General features: G+C 43.7%; 1 protein-coding gene across 4 annotated transcripts in view; it reads right to left on the bottom strand.

Annotated features, from left to right (window-relative positions):
* Positions 1-6,412: 6,412 nt before the first annotated feature.
* Positions 6,413-22,985, bottom strand: part of SENP1 (SUMO specific peptidase 1) — a 53,487-nt gene continuing 36,914 nt past the window's right edge. For 2 of the 4 annotated variants that reach the window (XM_087442485.1, XM_014786401.2), the window contains exons 15-19: positions 15,458-15,661; positions 14,526-14,605; positions 13,510-13,594; positions 12,887-12,982; positions 6,414-11,589 (exon numbers count right to left, since the gene is read on the bottom strand). In XM_087442485.1, the coding sequence (XP_087298611.1) occupies positions 11,527-11,589; positions 12,887-12,982; positions 13,510-13,594; positions 14,526-14,605; positions 15,458-15,661 (528 nt within the window). In that variant the 3' untranslated portion in view covers positions 6,414-11,526. Of the gene's footprint in view, positions 11,590-12,886; positions 12,983-13,509; positions 13,595-14,525; positions 14,606-15,457; positions 15,662-22,985 lie in introns of all 4 variants that reach the window. The other 2 variants (XM_087442486.1, XM_004428942.3) reach the window with 2 other exon arrangements.

The raw sequence follows: 22,985 nt of genomic DNA, 5'->3' as shown, positions 1-22,985 counted from the left end.
TAAGAGCGAAGACTTTGGAGTCAGAGAGACCTGCTGTCAGTGTTTCTACGACTTACTGGTCGAGTGATCCTGAGCAACTGACAATCTCCCTGAGCCTCAGTTTTGTTGTCTGTAAAATGGGAATTATGATATTAATCACTTCATTGGTTACACAATGCCTGGCACATAGTAAGTACTCAACAGACATGAGTATCATGGTTATTATTCCTGATATCTACCCCATCCTCCATTCTCTCTCGCCCCTTGACCGCTGCTGGGCTTGACCCTCCAGCCCAACTCCAGAAGACTCCATCCCAGCAAATAGGTCCATCAGATGAGAGCTCCTCAATCTGAGCCTGAGTTAGGCTCTTTCTGGAGGTGATGGGGTGTGCGGTTCCCGAACCCAGGGGTACAGGAGTCGGGGCATATGGGAGAACCTCAGGCACTAGGTGCAGGGGGAGGTTGACACTGACCTTAGATGACAGAGTGGACTTACCATGGCCATGTTTGCATCACTTACAAAGCACCTGACTTGTATAGAGTCCTGGAATGTTCAGGAATTTCACTGGTTCTTAAGTTTTGAGGGGTTCAAGGGACCTATGAAGAAGTTTCCAGCAAAATGTAGAATTCTACATATTTTGCATACAATTTCATAGGTTTGTCTATGGACCTCATGTTTACCTCTACTCATCTCACAGTTCAGAGACTGAAGCCCGGAGGGGGTAAGTAATCTGTCTGAGGACTCACAGCTTTCAGATGACATAGCTGTGACTTGAACCCAGACTTCAACAGTCTTCTCTCTTCCTCTAGTGGAAGGAAATGCCTCCACCCTGTTCTTTGGCTGAGATAGTGTTCCCTTCCTCTCTCAGGTACTGGGAGGCTTTGCGAGCCAGTGGTGGGCTCCCTGGGGTTCCAAGGAGGTTGTTCAAAGGTTAGCTCAGGTGAGTCCAGGGTTGGATAAAAGGGGTTGAGAAGGGCAAAGCCAGAGACCAGAGCCCCCTGCACATGGTGGTGAAGGGTTAACAGAGCCTGAGTGTGGCTTTGTGTGTGTGTGCTGGAGAGCAAGGTTGCATGTGCAAAGGTGCACGTCTCTCACTTGCGCGTGTTGGTGCTACAGGACCAGGACGGCAGGCCAGCCTGGGAGAGAGGTGCCACAGTGTCCTGGTATGAATGGGCCTCTGTCTCCAAGGCTGTGTGAGCCTCTGTGTGTGCAGGTCCCATTAACTCGCCCTCAGCCACATGTGGAAAGAGGAGGAGAGGCCCAGAGAAGCCCAAACCACTCAGAGTCCTTCTGATTTTAGAATGAAGTAGAAGACACAGAAGAAAAGAAATTACACAGATCCACATTCATATATGAATAGTTGCACACACACACACACACACACACACACATACACACACCCTCCGGTGCTCTGTTGTAATCTTCTTTTCTCAACCCTGTTGTCAACCTCCTGTTCCCCATCTGGGTACTTTGGGGGAAGAATATTCGGTTAATGTCCTAAAACAGATTCTAGAGAGCTGACACTATTTGCCTGTGTGGCTGTCTGAGTTTTGTACTATGCATGTCTGTTTTCTCCTCGTCTGTGAGTCTGAGCGTGGCTTCTCTTTCCCCTGCCTCACCTGCAGCTCCCGCGATGCACGCTCATACCTCCAACCCAGCCAGCAGGCCTCACTTGCGCCATTGTGCCTTGATGGACAGGCTTGGCTCAAGTCCTGTCCTGAGCCCCCTGTTCCCACCCGCCCTTCTAGTCCTCTCTGGGCCCCTGTTGCCCTTGGCTGTGGTTTGTTTAATGGAGCGACTCCTGTCTGGGAGCAACCCAGAGCTCAGGACACAGGGAGACACTTGTCCAAACTTGCTATTTTTTCACCAAAGGAGCCAAACCACAGTGATGGGCTCAGTGGCCTGGCTGCGTGCCTTCTTCATCCCTCCAACCACTAGCCTGGCCTCCATTCCCCTGGCTGTCCCTGATTATCAGTGGCCTCTGGTTCAGGACTTTGAGATACCCACTGGGGAACCTCCTCTGTTGAAGTCTGAGTTCTGAGCAAGCAGCTGAGGTTGACAGAGATACCCTGAGAACCAAAGAATAGGCCCACAGAGACCAACGACCATGTCATATTCATCCTTCTCTCCCCAGTGTCTGGCATAGAGTAGGTCCTAAAAGAATGAGAGTGAATGGTTGAATGGATGGATGGTAAAGGAGGAAAGATGGAAAGGAGGTAAATGGAAAGATGGGTAAAGGAGGGAATGAATAAACAAATAAAGACTCTTAGATCCCAGTAGACATTCTGATAAAAACCTGATCCGACTCCTTGGTCCAAACATGGGAAAGAGGGAAGGAGAGAACCAGGTTTAGAAGGTGTAGCCATGTTATCCCTGAATCTAAAGGAAATCTCTTAGCCCAGACCATTTAGAGCATGTCTTCGAGACTCCCTGGAGGTCTGGGGTTGGGTGAAACTGGCCTTTTCTCCATCCTCATGTCTATCCCTTAAGCCCTTTCTTGCAAGGTTTTCTTTGCTCACTAGAAAAGGTGCTCTGCAGCTGTGCAAGGTAGCATCTGAAGAGATGGGTGGGAAGGGATGAGGCGCAGGCTGATGGGGATGCCATGGAACAGGGCCCTGGGGACAAACGTTTCAGGCTGAAGCTGAAGCAAAGCGTTATGTGCTTGGACCGGGAGATAGAGGACATTTCCAGCACCTAACACAGAGGCCTGGCGTATAGGAAGCACTTAGTAAGTATTCGCTGAATGAATGAATAAATGAATAAAACATTTCTATGTCTTCTCTCTAACACCCCAAAATCCTTTTCCAAGGGGTATATAGGATTCTCAAGAGCTCTAGACCACTAAGGACCTTCCTCTGGGGTTAGAATGAATCAGGGTCAGCAGCCCTTCTGAGGGAAAAAGGAACAGTGGGTGCACCTCCACTCCCATCCAAGCTCTTCTCACCCCCCTCACTACCATGGTCCCCCCCCCCATCCCCCTTCTCCAGCCCCAACACTAGTTACCATATTGTTGATCCAGAAGCTGGGGGCACAAGGAGGGAGCAACACAAAGCCGCTGTGTACGTGTGTGCATGTGTGTGTGTGTGTGTGGTTGTGATGGTCTCAAGCTCTGACAAAAGGCCACCTCACCCCACCGGCCAGAGCAGAAGAAAGATCATGGGGCTGGAGGTTTGGGGGTGGGGGCTGGTCCTCTGGTGGGGAGAGGGCTTGGCTGATGAGATAGACAGCTCCACATGACCAAGGCCAGAGCCGTGGGGCTCGGAGACCCCATTCAGGAGTCCTGTTCCCCAGGCCAGACCCAATAGCTCTTCTCTGGTGCTGAGATCTTCAGGGAAGGAAATGCTCAGGTTCCTCAGGCGCCTTGCTGCTGGGTGGCTCCTGAAGTTTCGTCACTATTCCCTGCTACAATTCACCTTGTGAGAGTCCAAGTGGGAGCCTTCCCTTAAAGCTTATCCCTGGTCAAAGCTGTCCTCGGAACTAAATCTAGAAAGCCTGGGTTTTGAGGCCCAAAGGGGCTTGCCTCTGGTCTGAGTTTAGTCCATTTTCTGAGCAGACACAGGAGAACTGTTGGCTCAGGGCAGGCAAGGAAAGGCTTCATGAGCCAAGGGAAAACAATTAGGAGTAATTACCATCAAGAGAGGCCCCCAGTGAGGGGTGAGGGTGGGAAAGGCCATCTGTTGAAGAGGAAGCTGAAAGTGGCAGGCTGATTTTGGGCAAGAAATCGGAGAGCGCGGGTGGGAGGAAAGGCTGAGAGTGTGTGTTGCCTTTCTTCTCCAGGAAGAGAGCGGCCCCTCCCCCCTTGGCCTCTAGCTTGAACTGAGTTCCACCTCTACAGGGACTCTGTGTGAGGAGGTGGGAGGGGAGAGCAGGAGGGCACAGGGCTGTGCATTCCTGAGATTCCCAAACCAGTAGGAATGGCAGAGGAAACTCCATACTGAGGGGACAGAGCACGAGACACAGAAGTGAAAAGATAAAATGGAACACTGTGGGGCACCAGAAATGTCTCCAGATGTCCCCACCCCCGACACACACACACTCTTGATTCCTGAGACCCTGTGGGGATGAGCTGGATCTGTTTGGTGTCTCCCTGCTTACCACTCCCAAGCCTTAGCCTCCCCTTTCTGGGTTAGAACCAGAGGCCTCAGAGGAAGTTTTGCTAATGTGGGCAGCCTAGAGTTGGGGATGAGAGTGGGAGGCAAAAAGAAAAGGGACAGCTGGGGAAGGGTTGTCATGGAAGGGGTGAAGGGAATGCCGTGGTACCCCTTTCTGGAGAAGCCAAGAGGTAATGAACCCAAAGGCAGAGGGACCCTGCCATTCCCCTTGACCCTCCAAACTAAGGTGAGGAGACAAATAAGAAACTTGACCCTGCCCTAGAGAAAACAGGGAGGACTGGACTTTGCAGACCTCATCGGAGGTTCTCGTCTTTGGTTTCCCAGTGGTGGAGCCCCCATGACGTCTGGGTCAGGCGCTCGCCTGCTGAGATGAAACAGTGCTGTCTGGGTGAAGCCATAGATCACAAGGCTATTCAGGGTTTGGAGACACATGCTCTTGGCTTGGAGTCCCTGTTTCTATCACTGACAATCTGTGAGGCTTTACGCAAGTTATTCAATCTCTACGCTCCTCGTGTTCTCATCTGAGAAATGGGGACAATAATAGTAACTACACCATACTTGTGAGGATTAAATGAGGTAATGTGTATAAAGTGTTTGGTACATAAGGCTGGGGCCAGGGCCTCAATAAATGCTTACTCTTATTGTGAATATTCTTGGAAGAAGATAGCTCTAACTGCTAAGTGGATGATGCATTTGAGGCCAGAGACCAGAGAGGAGGTGAGGACTTGAATAGGGTGGAGGTTATCAAAATGGAAGGGAAGCACCGTCAGAGATACTGAATAAGAGTAATTCATTCGCTCCTTCAACAGTTCTTTCCTTCGACTGTTCTAGGCACTTGGGATGCAGAACGAACAGAACAGACATTTCAATGAGAGGCAGAGAATACAAATGATTAAATAAGATAGTCACATGTTAAGTGCTATGGAGAACAAATGAAAGTCAGGGAGCTAGGAAGTATAAGAATTGGGGTGTGAAGATGACACTGCACCACAGCTGGAGGAAGTGAGGGAGTGAGCCAGGAGGATATCTGGGGAAAAGCCCTCCAGACATAGAAAGCAGCAAGTACAGTCATGCACTGCTTAACAACATTTTGGTCAACAGCAGACCACATATAAAATGGTGGTCCCATAAGATTAGTATATATAGCCTAGGTGTGTAGTAGGCGACACCATGTAGGTTTGTGAAGTACACCTATGATGTTCATACAATGACAAAATTGCCTACTGATACATTTCTCAGAACGTATCCCCGTCGTTAAGTGATGCATGACTATAGAACTGTGAGGTGGAAGCAAGCTTGCTTTGTTAGACCAACACGGAGGAGGCCTGTGCAGCTGAGGCTAGTGAGCCAGGGCAGAGTGGTGGGCAATGCTGTTGGAGAGGTGGAGGGTGGCTTGCGGAGGGCCTCGTAGGCCACTGTAGGCTGGTGATGGGCTGATGGGAGATGGAGCACAGGTATACAAGAGAGCAAAACATTTTTTCTGGGGTTCAAGAAGTGTCTGGAACACGAATTCCTTAAGGAACACGAGCCCTATCCCCCTTCCCTTTGTAACTTTCTGCAATACCCAAGACCAAAGGAGGCACCCAGGAAGTAGTTATCCCCAGGGGGAGATAGAGGTTGACTCTGACTCATGATCAAGTCCAGGTCTCCACTTTGAGGGAATCTTCTCCCCATTCAGTGATAGCCCCAGGCAATCGTCAGCTATCTTTAACCACATTCAGGAACCAGAAAATAAGAGTGGCTCGAAGGCTTCCCTCCTCATTCCAACCATTTTCAAATGGCTGAAAAATCTTAACCATGTCTAGGAAAACGTTAGAACTCAAGAATGTCCTGGAGGCTACAAGGGGCTCTTCTAACTCAACACAGATAAAACCGTTTCATCAACACAGTGGGAGATTTTTGAGAAGTTGGTGTTTTCTTATGTTTTATTCTTTGGAGTGTGAGCTTTACAGGTAAGTGTGGGAGCACTTCTTAGACAGTGATGGGTGAGGAGACAAGGGGTGCTGTTAGTAGGGTGGGTTGGAAGTCCTGACTGGTGTGTTTGGCTCAGGAGCGCTCTCTGGCCGGCTCTACAGACAGGTCTGGTTTTAAAAAGTGCCAGGGAGCCACGGATTTACATGTTGTTTGAGTTCCAGGCTTCAATTCCAGGTATGTGGAATGAAATAAATGAATGAACATTATTCAGACTCCTGGTTAAGGGGTGGACTCAGGAATCCAGACCACACTGAGAATCCAATCACTGGTCCAGTTTGGATCAGGAGACATAGACACAGACAGAGACAGAACAAACAGTCAGAGAGACAGAGAGACAGTCTTAGAGAGACAAACACCATCGAGTGCTTTTTACCAGGGAGTTTCCAGTCAAAACAAGAAAGCAAAATCCACAGAATTTATTTTAAATAAATCAACTTAAAAAGTAGAGTCACACATAGGTAGACAGATAAAGGCAACATCATCCTTGACCTATCTCTACCTCTTCCCCTCCATCATCCATATCCAGCTTCAAACTGGACCATGCGCCCACGAGCTGGCTTTCTTGATAAGGTCCATTGCTTGGTGTCTGCCCGGCCTCCCAAATTAGACTCTAAGGTCCTGGTGAACAGGTGGCTTTTATTTCCTTGGTCAAACCATCTCTTCACTCCACCCTTCAGGGCCCTCAAGCCCAGGGCTTAAACACATGTTTATTAAACACTTAGCATAAGGGGCTCCCCAGAAGTATCAGATGAGGCAAGTGCCCTCCAGGAACTTAGCTCTGGGCTAACAGACAAGACACAGGCAGCATGTATAACAGTCCATCTAAAGGACAAGGCAGGCAGAAAGGGACCCACAGCTTCAGTCTATAAGGGATGTACAATATCACCGGAAATAAAAAGGATGGAGAAAACTGTATTTAATAGAAAGATGTGTGGTTAGGAAAAAATATACTTTGATTAGTTCCCTGGGATAGACTGAGCCCCCTGAAGGGCATGCTCAACTGCTGAGGAAGGTGTTTTTGTTAAGGGCAGAGTGGGGCATGAGGTTTGGGACCAGAGACGAAAGTTTGGGACCACAAAGGAGGTGCAGCCTCACTAGTCATGAGTAGCCCCTCTTTTCCCAACTCCCACATGCTGTCTTTCTAAATAAACGTTTATAGAGGTACCCTTTCTCCACTGGCAGGCCGGAGAGAAGCAGCTTGCACTCCTGGTTTGAAAAAAAAGCACCAAATCATTCACTTGCCCTAAGTGGTGACATGTCTCAGTCCATTGCTGATATAAGACAGATTACAATACAAATACCACGTGGAGTTATAATATTTTCTGATTACAAAGGCTGCCGATGTCCAGATATGAGATGTTATATGTGATCAGGGAAGGCTTCATGGAGGCAGGATTTAGGTGTGTGTGCTCTGTAGGTATTTGTGAAAGGAATAAAAGAGAAAATTGAATGGGGGTTGCACGGCCGGCCAACTGAAGACTCTGGGCTCCTTGTGCGTCTCTCCCATACGCTTTCCCTTCCCGGGACTTGTGTTCTGCATCAAGCAGTTGACGGCTACTCCTCAGCTTAGAATGGAGAAGTCTATAGCTACGATCTGTCCCATTAGGATAAGACTCTGACCTGGGCCTTAACTCCAGCAAGTTAACACAGGCCTTTAAACTTTAACTTTGAATCTCTACCTTGACTGATTTCTACTCTAAGCAGCATTATGACCCTAAATAACATTTCAGAATCTCAGACTTTGATAAGACCCTGGACATCTGGTCGGCCCAACTACTCACAATTGGAATTATCCCCAACCTGTCCCTGACAGGCTGGAGAGGCAGCCTGCACTAGTATTTCCTCAAGGCTTATCTTCTAGTTCAGTCTCCTAGTTTCTCTTTTCTCTCCCACAGGGGATGCATGTGTAAGTTCTCCCTTATCTTAGTGGGTAACCAGCAGGACCCCACATACCCTTATGTCCCTCCCCACCACCAAAGCTGGGAATGGTGGTTACGGGCTCTTAACAGACAGATGTTAGGATTCGGCACAGGTGAAATAAGGCCTGGAGTATAAGGAAGGATGCTGGTCCAAGCCTTACTTGTCCCTTCCAACATTTTAGGATGAATTTGACGCTGTGGATACAGTGCCCCTGGGCAGGGAAATATGGCAACTTTCCCAGGAGCTCAGCACGTAGCCTGTTTGAGTCAACAACAGGGCTGATAGCTTTATGCCTCCTTTTCTGACTCTCTTGGGTATGTGAACTCCCAGGGTGAAAGCACCATTCCACCTCAGCTGGGCCCCTTCAGGTGAAGCAAGGGAGAAGACAGAACCCGAGTGTCAGTCATCTGTCTTACTTTGGCAAGACGTTTGAGAGCTGGAGGGATGGCACAGAAGGACCAGAGGCTGAAATATGAAAAACATTGGGGCTCTTACATGAACCCTCTTCCTCTCTACCCACTAGAGCTACTTACGGGCCATGTAAAACCAGGTGGTGATGGACAGATCATGGGATGGGGTTGCTGGCAGTGCTTCTCCAGCTTACCTGTTTCTACCCCAGGACACTAAAACTTGGGGCTAACTTTGCTAGGGGCAGTGAGTAGAAGACGCTACCCCAGTTACAGGGGCTAAAGAAGAGAGAAGTTGATATCACACAGAAGTATGAAGCACCTCATATAGAGAGGAGTCAATTTACACAAAGTCTCCAGGCCAGCTAGGGAAAAGTACTCTTAGAGTCAACCCTAAACGGACTCCCAGGAGCAACAGTGGGTCTTCCCTTCGACTCCCTGCTTCTCTGAATCTCCTGAAAAAGAAGCACTCTCCACAGCTGCAGAGCATTCTGAGGGAGAGGAGGACTCCTGGGAGCAACAGTGGGTGCCAGGTGACAAATGGGATGGAACTAGCTTCTGTGCTTCAGAACACGTATTCTCAAATGGGCAGGAATGTCCTATTTGACTTCCTCTGTACAGGGTCCAGGAGTGATTTCTGGGACCGTGGTTTCTGTTGAAGGCTCTATATCTGGCATCTACAGCTTATCATCCCTCGAGAGTTCCTTTTTTCGGAGAGGTAGGTGATTATGAGCACTGAGCACAGGAGAGAAGGGAAGACAGAAGAAAAGGAAACCAACAGGCTTTAGTTTAAAGCAGGTTAAACAAGATACTGGCAACATGCCCTTGGCCCTGGAATGTAGGAACATCTCCCCCCACCCCATCATCAAAGCCTACCCTTAAATGAAGGAGAAAGTAATTTTCCAGATGCTAGTCCTCATCTTGTTGGCTAGCCCTCTGGAAAGAATGGCCCACTATATAAGTCTATATTTGGTTCCCATTGAGCCACCCTGGGCCACAACCTATGTCTCAGCTTGGGCCACCCATGTAGGGTGGTCTCAGGATCACTAACTCCACCTTGTACAAAACTGCATTGGTCAGAAAGGGGGGTCAAATTCAGACAGGCTCAACAATTCCTTATGTATTTTTCAAAGTGCTTTTGTTGCATGTTTCATTTTCTGCTATACATGGCAATAAATATTTGTTGCTTTGGTCTGTACAAAAAGTCTGTGAGGAAGGTAAGACAGATGTTACCTAAATGGACAAACAATAAATACAGAGAACTATCTTGTTCTGAGTCCCCCAGACAACAGCAAGAGGGCCTGAAAAACTCAGGTCTTTTGATTCATAGTCCAAATCTATACCATACTGCCACCTTTCAAGTTGTCACTTAAATACATTAAGTACCAAGAATCAATGTTCAGGAGTCCTACAATGAGCCTGCATGCCATAGCTTTCTAAAGAGAATGTGAAAGGTCCCAGCAACTCATATATAGAAAGCTATTTATTTCCTATAGAAAACATAAAAAAAAAAAAAAAAAAAAAAGAAAGAAAGAAAAAAAGAAAAAAAGAAAACAAACAAAAGGTGGTCTTCCCCCAGAAGGCAGGCAGTTATGAAAAGGTAGGACCTCTAGTTGCTGGAGTGGAGACAGTAACATTCAGTTAACAATGGAATATTTAAAAAAAATAGTTTTCTTTTCAAATTGTAACCTGTGGTAAAACATAGAAAAATGTACTAAACAAGCTTGGTATAAAACAGAGTAAAATTTTCAAATAAGCCCAGGGAGAAAGCACAATGCTGTAAAGGATGGGGTACATGGGAAGAGGAGAAAAGATTCATACAAAACTACCTATTACAATACAGAAAAAAGTATAAAACGTTCCTATTTTGGAACTTAAGTACAAAAGGACACTGGCATTGGATCATGTCACTATTTAGCCTGAGGAGCACTCAGAGGGTGGGGAAGATGCTAGAAAGAACAAAAGGAATAGGAGTTTTTTAATCTCAAGTTGCTCAGTCCAAATTCCACCTGTTTTCCAGTTGAAAATCTCATCTTCCTCTGTAACCTCTACCCCCTAAGCCAAAGTTCATCCAGGCCTCAAAATATTCTGTTAGGAAGTCCACAAACACCCTACACATAGAGGCTGGGATCTGTGCGTGCTAGAGCTAAATTTGGAAAATGGAAATAAATCTACAGGCTAAAATGCTGAACACATTCAGCCTTTTAAAAAAAATCATATCCCTGTGAAATATATATATATTAAATTCTCTGTGGTTAGAAACATATTTAAACTAACTAGCCACAGACCAAACTAGACCTGCACTCATCCAATGCTGGAATTTTATGCTAAAGACTGAGGTCCTTCTTCGTCTTGGTCAGAAGTAGGCGGCAGTCAAAGTGGTGCCTTGTTGCTCCACTAAACCGCTCCGGGTGGGTCTTCCCATATCATGTGTTGTGAGCACATGCAAACTCCTGCTTTTAAGGAAAGGACTGCCTGGGACTTTGGGGTCCACCCAGGGCTCATGTGTTGTGTCTCAGGATGGGAGGAAGCTACAGATCATAAAACAGCCTTATACAGAGCAGACGGATTTCACAAAGGGGCATATAAATAAGAACAGTCCTGGAGGAGGGACTTAATGCATGTACCCCAAAGTCCAGTTTACAGTCACTTTCCTGACAGCATGCCTTGGAAATTCTGTGTGCATGTATGTGTGCGTGTATATGCTGGTGGTTTTCATCCCTACCTTTTTGCCCATGCCCTTTCCTACCTCTTAGTAAGGCCTATCAACAAGAGTTTATATGAAACCAAGAGTCTTTCCAAGCTTCTCTCAGCCCCTTAGTTAAGGACTGAGTGAGGCTGGAGCCCTTTGAAAACAAGATGGCAGAACTGAAGAAGTGAAAAGCAGTCTTTCTCTTCAGCTTAGGGATGTCCCTCACCCCTTTCACAGCACCAAAGTTTCTTTGCAAAAATAGTATCTGAGATACAAAAGGAAAGGCAGATGTGCTTGTGAATGCATCTCGCCAGGGCCTGGTCCAGAATCAAGGGCTTTACAAGAACAGAGGGTTGGGAGCAGCTGTTTCCAAGGTCTCTGGCTGTAGACAACAAAGAGCTGGTCCCCCACAAGGTCAATGTCTGCTAACGGAGACAGTCTTCACAAGAGCTTTCGGTGGAGGATCTCCCAGACCATCCGCTTCCGGAAGTATGGCATGTGTTGCTGTAGGGACAGAGAGACACCCTTAATTTTCATTTCTTTTAGCCAGACCCAATACTCCTTACCTTCTCGAGGTTTTCAACTAAAATAGTCTCAGTTGCATTTCTGGTCTTTCAAAGTTCTCATTCTTTGTTTGTTTTTTTAAGGAAGATCAGCCCTGAGCTAATACCCACGCCAATCCTCCTCTTTTTGCTAGGAAGACCAGCCCTAAGCTAACATCTATTGCCAATCCTCCTCTTTTTCCCCCTTTTCCTCCCCAAAGCCCCAGTAGATAGTTGTACGTCGCAGTTGCACATCCTGCCAGCTGCTGTATGTGGGACGCCGCCTCAGCATGGCTGGACAAGCGGTGTGTCGGTGCGCTCCCGGGATCTGATCCCAGGCCGCCAGTAGCGGAGTGTGCGCACTTAACCGCCAAAGCCACGGGGCCGGCCCCCTCAAAGTGCTCATTCTTGATTACATGTGATTTTTTTTCTTTCTATTGCTTTTTTCTATTGCTATCTCTATTGCTATTTTCCATTGTTGTAGGCTTTGAAGTTTTATTGGGTATTACCAGGAGTCCCCAGGCTATACCCAAAAAGTTTCTAAGAATTTGAGAGTGGGGTCTACCAAGTTCTGTATGTTGAACTTTTAAGAGAATATGAGATGTGAGACATGAAAATCAAAAAGTCACTTTTTAGGGGAAGAGTTATGGGAATTGCAAGAATCAGCTCCACCCAATGGCTATGGAGGAAAAATCTGATAAAGTCATTAATTTAAACAGAAGTCAAGAGTTAAATGGAAGACATGGAATAAACCATAATCTCTAGTCTCAATCCACTTCAGTCTCTGAAGGACCACATGGTCAGAAATGAACAATCACAAACTAAGAGAAGACGGATTAGCTGTATCAAGTGAGGGGCAGGGGAGGAGGGCAACACAACAAATTACACCAAGAGATCAAGGTGTGGCCTGTTCCAAAACCTGACTATTTGTTAACCAAATAAAGGGAAACTGAAGAAAACCTGCTCTGGTCCCAGTTCTTTGTTTCTAATAGGATTTGAGGTAGGTGGGGGAGAGGCAGAAAAGGCCCTGCTATTGATTAGGATTCCTTGACTATAGTATGAGATATATGGTAACCCAGGTAACCATATGGCCTACCACTATCCATTTTTTTGTGATGTGCCATGGGCAGTAACCACCACTGTTATGGGCTACAGGCTGAAGCAGAGGCCCCTAAGCAGAGCAAGTGGAGACAAAACCGTCTATCAGGTAGCTTGATGACAGGGTGGTCAGGGAGCTCCCTCCAGAAGGCTCAGCTCACCTGTGTGAAGTTGATTGGTCTGTCTTTGGTAATACAGTCAGCATATTTGCAGGCAAACATGCCACAGTCACTCCCATTCATCTGCTGTGGAATTTCCTGAAAGACCAAAAACAGCAAAAAGGTAACATGCTTGCAAGCTTCCTTTCTTTTTATTAGATTATAAATAAGAACCAAAGCATATAAATTTTATAGGTTTCCCTGAATTTTGAAGAGATGACCCTGGTCCCCCACTCAGAGCAACAGAGATTCAGAGAAAAAAATATGGCATCTCAGTTAGGCCTGTATACTTTGTGTTAACCACACAGGAGACTATCTTAGACTTCTGTGGCACCTAAGGATGTAAAAAGTGGTCCCTCCCACAAGAGCTAATCAATCAGCAAACATTTCCCACATGAGTGAAAAGCTGAGCAAAATAGCTGGGCATTTAGAAAACCTAGTTCTACATAAGAAACACATTACTAGTTTTCCCACAGAGAGCTTACTCTATCTTCCCCGAGGAAGCAAACAACCAAGCTGAAGTCAGGCTAGACCCTAAACAAGGTCCCTGGGAATCAAGCAGTAAAATTCTTTCCTTCTCAAATACCCTAATCTCAGGATTTCCACCTCATTAAGATGAAATGTACCTGGCTTTTCTTGCTGAAGAGCTGCCAGCCATTGGTGTCAAACTCTTTCCTTTTCTTGTCAATGCTTTCTTGCTTTAAGTATTGCCTAAAGGTATTGGGAGAGAAAGAACTGAGCTGTGGGGAACACTGATGACAGCTGTCACCATAAGAATGGGGCTGAGGATCCTTAGGAAGAGTCTTCATCTGCACTTCTGAGGAAAACAGCATATAACGCAGGGCAGGGAATCTTTAGACTGATAAGCTTGCTCTGGAGCTCCAACAGTTCATGCCCCACTGTCAACCCAAGAGAAACATGATCTCTGCCTCTGATACCCAGGTTCCATCTACCTATGGTTCCTCCTGAGGAACGAGTTTTGATTCTTTTCCTTGGTTATACATGTGGTACTTTCAAACTCAATCTAATGGAAGAATAATGTTTCTTTAGCAATATCAAGGTACTGACTATTTTTAGTCTTGCTTCTCCTGTGTGAAAATTCAATCTAAACCAACAATTTGTTGAGTGCATACCTCAAATAGAGCACTCTTCTTAAGTGCAAACTGCTCACCATTCTGTAACCTGCCTCCTGGCCACCAGAGTGGTACAGTGAGGAACAGGCATTTTGGAAAGAGAAACAGATAGGGTATAAAGAGATTTGCATTCTGGTTCCCAGTTGAGCCGCTAACTAGAAGGACCTGAGCAAATCCAAGTCACCTCTATGGGTCTTGGTTTGTTCATCTGAAAAAATCAGGATGTTGGATTAGATGATTTCTAAGTAGTTTCTATATCTGAATGTATATATCCACTCTATATTTTAGTGCACTGGGACAGTAACCATCCCCACGAGGGTATATTTTTGGTATTTTTATATTATTATTAAACTTCACTTACTTAGCTGTAGAATATCCATTCTTACTTAATATGAAGATTTCCTTTATTAATCACCCCATTGAAGGTATCAAAGAACTGAGTTCAACAGCTGGAAAAACACAATATCTACCCAATAAAAAAACTCTGCTGTTGTCAACTCCCTACTTACAAGAGGATCCTGCAGGCTTCATTGTTTATCCCACCCATAGAGTCGTAATAGGTAATATTCTTCTTTCTAAAGTCCACAACCTAGAAATAAAAAAATCTGTGTGTTTACAAAGTGAAGAAAACTGGTTTCTCAGCTTTTCCCTTTCCTGGAACTTGGAAGCCTTTGCTAGATTTCCTGTGAAATCATTACAAGTCTGATTGATACTTTGCGTTATACCGGGCAAAATCTGCAGAAGAAAGAAGAACAAGGGGATTATTCACATAGAACTATGGTGGGGGCTGATCAACTGGTGGCCCCATTAATTGCCCTGAAACCTTTTTCTAGTATTCAGGTTCTCCATCTGTAACGTGGGCAACAGGGAAGACACAACATACTCTTCAGAGAATGTAAGTTGAGTGAGATCATTTCCACACAGTTTCAAAATGATGGTAAAGGATTCTGGGTTTTGTTTCTTTACCTGGAGAATTTCCTTTTGGCTTTATGCTTTTCAAATGTAATTCAAGACAGACTGTGAAATAACTTTTATTAATACATTAAGCTAACATATCCATGTTCTCAGAGTCATAAAAAATATTAAATTACTAAGTATGCAAGGCAAGTCATGATTAGGAAGAAAATAATAATCACAGAATCTGAGCTGGCAGCATCATTAAGAAATCACTTTTCTTCCCCATGCATTGCCTTGAGGTTGCTTAGACTTATAATTCCCTTTTAAATATTTCCAGGAAAGGAAATTCCACTACTTTCTTCAAAGTCTAAGTATCTCCCACTCTTGACAGGAAGTTCATTGATCTCCCAATTTTTAGCCAACTAAACACTACTTTTTCTCTTAATCATCCAATGAAAATGTAGAACTACTACTCACTACTCTCTCTGTATTTTATAATTATATAGATTTCTTTTCAATTTTATCAAAAATAAGAGGTACTCACTGCAAGACACCAGTGCACTCCCAGGTGAATGGGCACCAAAAGAATGTCAACAGAAAATACATCCACTTTCTTTGTCCAACGTTTCACTGCCTGATAACCAGCCGTTTTTAACTTAGTGAAAAAAAAGGTATTAAATGCATGCACACTTGGCAATCCCTTCTCTTTACTACGCTCCATCAGCATATTCATGTAGAAATTGATGATCTGTGGGAAGAAATTATATGTATTAAAATAGATACTCAGCCTTTCAAAAGAGAGTTGTGTTGTGTGGAGGAAAAGCAGTTGCTGTATTACTCAGCATATGTTATTGTTTCCTAATCAATTCAATTAAGACTTCAACACCCAACAGTCTCATGTCCCTATATCAAATTCTGACTAGAAGGGAGGAAGGCTGAGGTGGATATAAACAGTGAAAACAGGCAGATGCAGGCCATACTTGTAGAAGACTGAGGATCAGTTCAAAAAACTGGAGAATGAGGAGAAAGGGGTGCTAGAAGGTGAGACTTAGAGAAAAGGAAAGGAAGGAGGCAAGCGGTTTAATAAGGCACATTAGCAGTTACTTTACCTATTGGGACTGTGTGTGCAATTTAAATAAATCCTGAGCTCAGTTAGAGCCTAGTGTTAATAGAGCTAAGATCAACAGTTCAATCCTTTTAAGTGGGTCACTGGGTTTTGCACAAAGATAGAAAGCTCTGGGCTGGCCCGGTGGCACAAGCAGTTAAGTGCGCGCTCTCCGCTGCAGCGGCCCGGGGATCGCAGGTTCGGATGCCGGGCGCGCACCGACGCACCACTTGTCAAGCCATGCTGTGGCCACGTCCCATATAAAGTGGAGGAAGATGGGCACGGATGTTAGCCCAGGGCCAGTCTTCCTCGGCAAAAAGAGGAGGACTGGCACGGATGTTAGCTGAGGGCTGATCTTCCTTACAAAAAAAAAAAAAAAAGGAAAGTTCTGCTCCATGACTATAGACTGCCTTTTCAGCCTAATAATCATCTTGCAGAGGGGAATTGTTTTGGTCTCAAGTAGAACTGAGTGACAGGATAATCAATTGTACTGGGAAATACCTCTAAACTGACAGTAGCTCAGCAATGTCACCTTTACAGAGGCAGACATGGATGTAGTATAAAAACCAACATTACATGAGACCTGGAAGTAAAGTCACAAACATGAAGAACAAAGTTCTCCCCCATAATCTATATGGTTACCTTTCCCATTTTTGCTGATTCCATGTACACCTTCAATATCAAGTATGAGTGAAAGAAATTAAAATGCTGGATATGGGAGCAATGTGATTATTTCTGTTAATGAAACAATATATTCTCTAATAGTGACTATGTCCTCTAGGGTTCCTTTAGGTCCAGGACTCCTTGGTACTAAAGCTTGAAAGTTACTGTGCCGGAAGTTACTGCATACTTACTTTATGTCGCCAGCTTTATGAGGCCAGGCCAGTGTCTGTCAACTGCAAGGAATGAATGGGCTAACTGATCCAGAGCTTGGAAATATGACTAAGAAAACAGGCACATTTTTCAGAATGCTTTTTGGGGAATGGGAAAACGCCCCCGTCCTTTGACAAATATTTACACACTAGCATGCCAGAGCAGTGAGCTACTGCCCAACAGTAGGCAACTACATACTGGGTAGGCAGCAGGGAACACTGCCAGGAACACACCGGAGCATGGTCTCGACTAAAGAAAGGGCCTATAGATGAGGATGCCTAGGCAGCTGCAGGGAAACCACACTCGCCATGAGGCAGAGCTCTGGGAGGGTGGGGGGTGAGCAAAGCTAGGACTGAAGAAAGACACTGTTCTGCCTGCATCTCTGAAGACTGAGCAACAGGCCTAGCAGGCCCAGAGGACTTGGGTTGTGGCTCATTCTCTGCCTAGTGTGATGCCCAATAGATAACTGGAGCTTAGTTATTTTAAATAATGATAATGGATCAGACACAATTAGGATCATAGATTTCTCAAATCTCCATTTTCAATCTAACTCTGCCCTCGAGGATAACAGTGCTAAAGGATGCTTCTAGGCTTGTGAAGGTAGCAGCCAAGAATGCAGGAAGATCTGCCCAGGAAGCACAAATTTATAGGATATAAACTATATTCTCTCACTATATTCTAGTGAGAGAAAATCAGCAAGAAGGGATAGATTCCTCTGGTATTCTACCCATCCCACAATATTGGCCATGTTATGAGGCTAAACTCTTCAATCCAAGGGATGAAGTGAGCAGGCAGATGACCTGTGAGCCAAACATTCCATGGGGCAGACAAGTTATAGATTGTAACAGGCAATAAGGACTCAAGGGAGAGGTGGGAGGACTCAGGCAGAGAAATAAGGACAGCGAGTCACATGAAAGCCATGGAGACATATCTCCCCTAGCTGCCCACCAGAGGGTATCACCTTTAGGACCATTACCCTGAGTGTCATGCTACACATGACTATCCTATTTTTCAGGAGGAAACAGTTCCAGAAACCAATGAAGTTTAGCCGGACTTAGCCTGAATCCTTTGGTTTTTTTATTTTATTTTATTTTTATTTTGAGAGAGTGGCCAATAAGGCTAAAGACAAACCCAGCTGAACAGGAACAGAGAACTAGCAATCAGGATACCACATCATCTGTTTTGAGAATCCCTCTTCCATTGCTTTAGTTCTGCCTCCAACCAAGGTTTTTCCACTGAGAGGGAAACGGCCTCCTCCAAAGTCAGCTTGTTAATGAGCTCTAAGGAGTGATCTGGCTTCTTCTTCATTTCCCTGTATCCCAGTAGGAGGGAGCTTGGTGGCCTCAATGCTCCCTCCCATTAGCTGAGGGTATGTAATCTGACCTCTAAAGCAGAATTTAGATACAAGTTTCTCTTCTCAGTTTTTCAGCGATTACTCTGTCCAAATGAGGAAAATTGCCATAGTTCAGCCAAGACGCAATCATACCAAAGAAACAAGCTAGGAGTTAGAAAACAAAAAGAATCCTACATGTCATCTTTCAGAGAAGGGCTGAAGATGAAGGAAAAAGAAATGAGAGAAGGGATCATAGTGCTTAAGATGAAAGAGAAACAGTGATGGTCAGGGCATTTGCTTGTATTTTGTGAAGACAAGGGTCCCTCCCCTCCCATGGTGAGAGCCTTTCTGCACAGAAGACTCCCTTAGCTCCAGGAGATCTTGAATTTCCTTTGAAATAGGGGGCTAAGAGTAGCAAAGCAGCCCTGTGCCTACTGTCTGTCTTGCCAATATACCAGCATCTGAGGACGACTGCCAGCGTCAGTCCACTTTTTGGGCCCATCCTTGCCTCTGCTTGCTGTGGCTCCTGACGCCTAAGGAGCTGCCTTCACAGCCTTGCCCATGAGCGCCTGATTGTCTATGCAGTCCTGTTTGGGGGTGGGACAGCTGTTTATCACGTCTTGTTCCTGTGTGATTTAATTTGAAGAGGTGCCAGGCTAAAGCTAAAAAAATACTTTTCTTGAAAAGAAAAGCCTACAAAGTTTTCAAACTAAGGACTCAATCCTTTTCCTGTATGTTACCACAACGACATATATGACCATTGCTATTTGTATCTTCCTTCTCCCTCAGTAAACCAGCCAAACCATTGTTTTCTCATGCATTTAGAAGTAAGATTTCACTAACAGTAAAGTCTTGACTTTATTTAACCCTTCCCAGTTTGACATTCTGAACTGTTCTAATTGATTTAGGAAAAAAATGTTCTAAAAGTCCTGGGTGTGACAGTGCCCCTGAGCAGAGACCAAGACAACTTTGAAGGGGAAAAAAAGCCATTTTTCCTATTTTACCTCTTTAGATTTTCACCTTGATCTCCCCATTCTGATTTTTAAATTAAATCTATCCTTGTTAATCACAAAGCCCCAAAGACTAACCAAGCAGCAGCAATAGAATACTATGAGTGAGAAGGTCATTCACTCCTAAGATCTAACCTAATAATATTATAGAAGCCAAGAAGGCAGACTTCAGGTAAGCTCTGTGTATTGCATCCCTCACTGTGAACACAGACTCAGGATTTTTCTCACATGCAAATTCAAGTAACAAACTATTGGAATTACTGTTAAAGTTTTAGAAAAGACAGGCAGGCAACACTTATTTTTATGGAGTTATGACAACTATAATTACTACCCTCCCTGTGACCCTGCATAAATCCCTGGTTTATCAAAAGGACTAGTTCTATTAAGAAACTTGAAAGAGGTAAACTATAATGATGTAGAATTTACCAATGAGTCATGTTAGAAACACTAAAACTTCCATTCTGATCATTTTATTCCACATGTAAGAGTGCATAGCATATCGTAGACCCATCATATTCACTTAACTAATTTATCTCACTTTGTCTAGTTTTACTCTTCTTACGTAACCAGTTTTTACTCCCTAAGGAAAACCTATTCCCTGTGCTAGGTTTATCAAGTTGGGCTTAATGTCTCGCAAGCTGTTGCCTCTGTTTACTGAGCATCACTTAGATTTAACTGCTCCTTGGAAACAATCAGAAAACTATGACCACAACCAATTCCCCATTTCCATCAAAGATTTGTGTTCTGAAAGAGAATGCTGGACAAAGAGTTATGTGCTCTGATTCCAGATCCTGATTCTGCACTAAAAATCAGGTAACCTTGGTATATCCCTTATAAAGCTTTACTTTGCCACTATCAATCAAGTAAGAATACTTTCTGTTATAAACAAGGCTACTATGATGCTGAATAGTTGAATGATATTCCTTTCCAAGATGAAACTTACAAAATAGGTAATCAGTCAGCCTGGTTAGCTGTGTCTTCAGTGTAGTGATAGTCTGCCATGTAGATTCTACCTTAATTTCTCTTACACTCTCTCACTCCCCATATTTGCTATGAGTCTATTCCGCATGGCCTTTCCCTAGCCAGTAAAGTTAGAAATACAGTATTCGAGGACTTCAATGCTTTTCCATTTTGGAAACAACCGGATTTGTGAAACAGAACTAGAAAAACTAAAGACATGTTTGCTTGCTATTTTTAAGATTCTTCCACGTAAATTAGTAGTAAGAGATGACAGGGAAGATAGGGTCCTGGAGGGAAAATAAAGAGACAGGAAATGCTCATCATCCTGTTTCTCCATGTGGGATAGGGCATGTAGTGCTGTCTAGAAGAGGAAGTATTTTTTGCCCACAAACATTCGGGCACATGGGATCCTTTACCTGTTCCAGTCTTCTATATCCTTAATGACTTTTTGTCTACTTTATTGGTTACTGAGAGAAGTGTTGAAACTTCCAACAGTAATTATAGATTTGTCTATTTCTCATTTCAGTTCTATCAGTTTTTGCTTCACATATTTTGAGCTTCTGCTATTAGATGCATATGTATCTAGGCTGTTAAATCCTCTTGACGAACTTACTCCTCTATCATTATGAAATGTCTCTCTTTATCACTGGTAATATTCCTTGCTCTGAAATCTACTTGGTATGATGTTAGTATAGTTACTTCATCTTTCTTTTGACTAGTGTCTGCACGGTATACTTTTTCCATCCTATTACTTTTAACCTATTTGTGTCTTTACATTTAAAATGGACTTCTTGTAGATGGCTTTTTCACTCAATCTGACAATCCTTGCCTTTTAACTGGATGTTTAATCTCTACTGTCCAGTATGGTAGCCATTAGCCAAATGTGGCTACTGAGCACTTGAAATATGCCTAATCCAAAATGTGCTGAAAATGTAAATGCGCTGTAAGTGTAAAATGCATACCACATTTTAAAGAGGAAGTAAAATATCTCATTAATAATTTTCATATTTATTACAAGCCCAAATGATATATTTTGGATATACTGGGTTAAATAGATTATTAAAATTAATTCTACCTGTTTATTTTTACTTTTTTTAATGTGACGACTAGAAAATTTTAAATTACATATGTGGCTAATGTTATTTCTATAGGACAGTGCTGGCTTAGATCACTTACATTTAATATGATTAATGATATAGTTGGGTTTAAATCTAGTATCTTGCTCTTTTCTTCTATTTGTCCCATCCGCTCTCGGCATGTTTTTTCTTCTTTTTCTGCCTTCCTTTGGATTGAGTATTTTTTTATTCCATTTTATCCCCATTATTGGCTTATTAACTAAACCTGTTTGTTTTCTGTTATTTAGTGGTTGCTCTAGGATTTATAATATATGTCTTTAACTTATCACGGTCTATCTCCATATAACATCACACTACTTCATATATTACATAAGATTCTTAGACTAGTATGTACTTCCATTTCCCTCCCCTTCCTTTGTATTATGATTGTCATAAATTTTACTTCTACATATTATAAACCCCACAGTACGTTGTTTTATTTCTGCTTTCAATAGCCAATTATCTTTCAGAGATATTAAAAAATGAGAGCATTTTCATTGCTTTGTGTAGACTGAAATTTCCACCTCATATTTTTCTTCTGCCTGACGAACGTCCTTTAATATTTCTTATAGAACAGGTCTGCTGGTGATGAATTCTCTCAGCACTTGTTTGTCTAAAAAGTATAGCCTTATTTTTTGAAAGATATATTTGCTGGGTATAGAATCTAGGTTGACAAATTTTTTTTTCCTTCAGTTCTTTAAAGATGTAGTACTGTCTTCTGATCTACATGGTTTCTGACAGAGCTATTCTTCTCTTTATTCGTCTGTATATAATGTGTCTCTTTTCCTCTGGTTGCTTTTATTATTATTATTATATTTTTTGGTGAGGAGATCAGCCCTGTGCTAACATCTGCCAATCCTCCTCTGTTTTTGCTGAGGAAGACTGGTCCTGGGCTAACATTGTGCCCACGTTCCTCCACTTTATATGGAGCGCTGCCACAGTATGGCCTGCCAAGCAGTGCGTCGGTGCACGCCCGGGATCTGAACCAGCGGACCCTGGGCTGCCGCAGCAGAGCATGCGCACTTAACCGCTTGCGCCACCGGGCCGGCCCCTATTATTTTTCTTTTTATCACTGGTTTTCAGCAATTTGATTATTATGCATTTTAGTGTAGTTTATTTCTTCTACTTGGGGTATGCTAAATTTCTTGGATCTGGCAGTGTAAGTTTTCAAATTTTGAAATCTTCCACCATTATTTAATTTTTTCTGACACTACTTCCACCCCATCTATCCTTCTGGGACCCCAAATTACACGCCTAGACCACTTGATATTATCCCACAGCTCATTGATGCTCTAGTCATCTTTCTTCAGCCTTTTTTCTGTGTTTCATTAGGGTGGTTTCTATTGCTATATCTTCAAGTTTGCTAATTTTTCTTCTGTGGAGTCTAATCTATTGTTAATCCCATCCCATGTATTTTTTTATGTCAGCTACTGTATTCTGCATCTCTGCATTCTGAAGTTCAATTTGGGTCTTTTTTTTCTATATCTTCCATTTCTCTCCTCATAATGTCCATTTTCTCCCACCTTCCTGAACATATGGAATATGTTTACAATATCTGTTTTAATATCCTTGTCTGCTAATTCTATCATTTTTGTCATTTCTGGGTATTTCTAATGATTGGTTTTTTACCTTATTATAAGTTGCCTTTTCTTTTCACTTTGCATGCCTGGTAATTT

This window comes from Ceratotherium simum, chromosome 17 (assembly GCF_057802395.1).
Source record: "Ceratotherium simum simum isolate JZ-2026a chromosome 17, ASM5780239v1, whole genome shotgun sequence".
Lineage (NCBI taxonomy): Eukaryota > Metazoa > Chordata > Mammalia > Perissodactyla > Rhinocerotidae > Ceratotherium > Ceratotherium simum.
The sequence above is the reverse complement of the archived record's forward strand: the minus strand, read 5'-3'. Positions and strand labels throughout refer to the sequence as shown.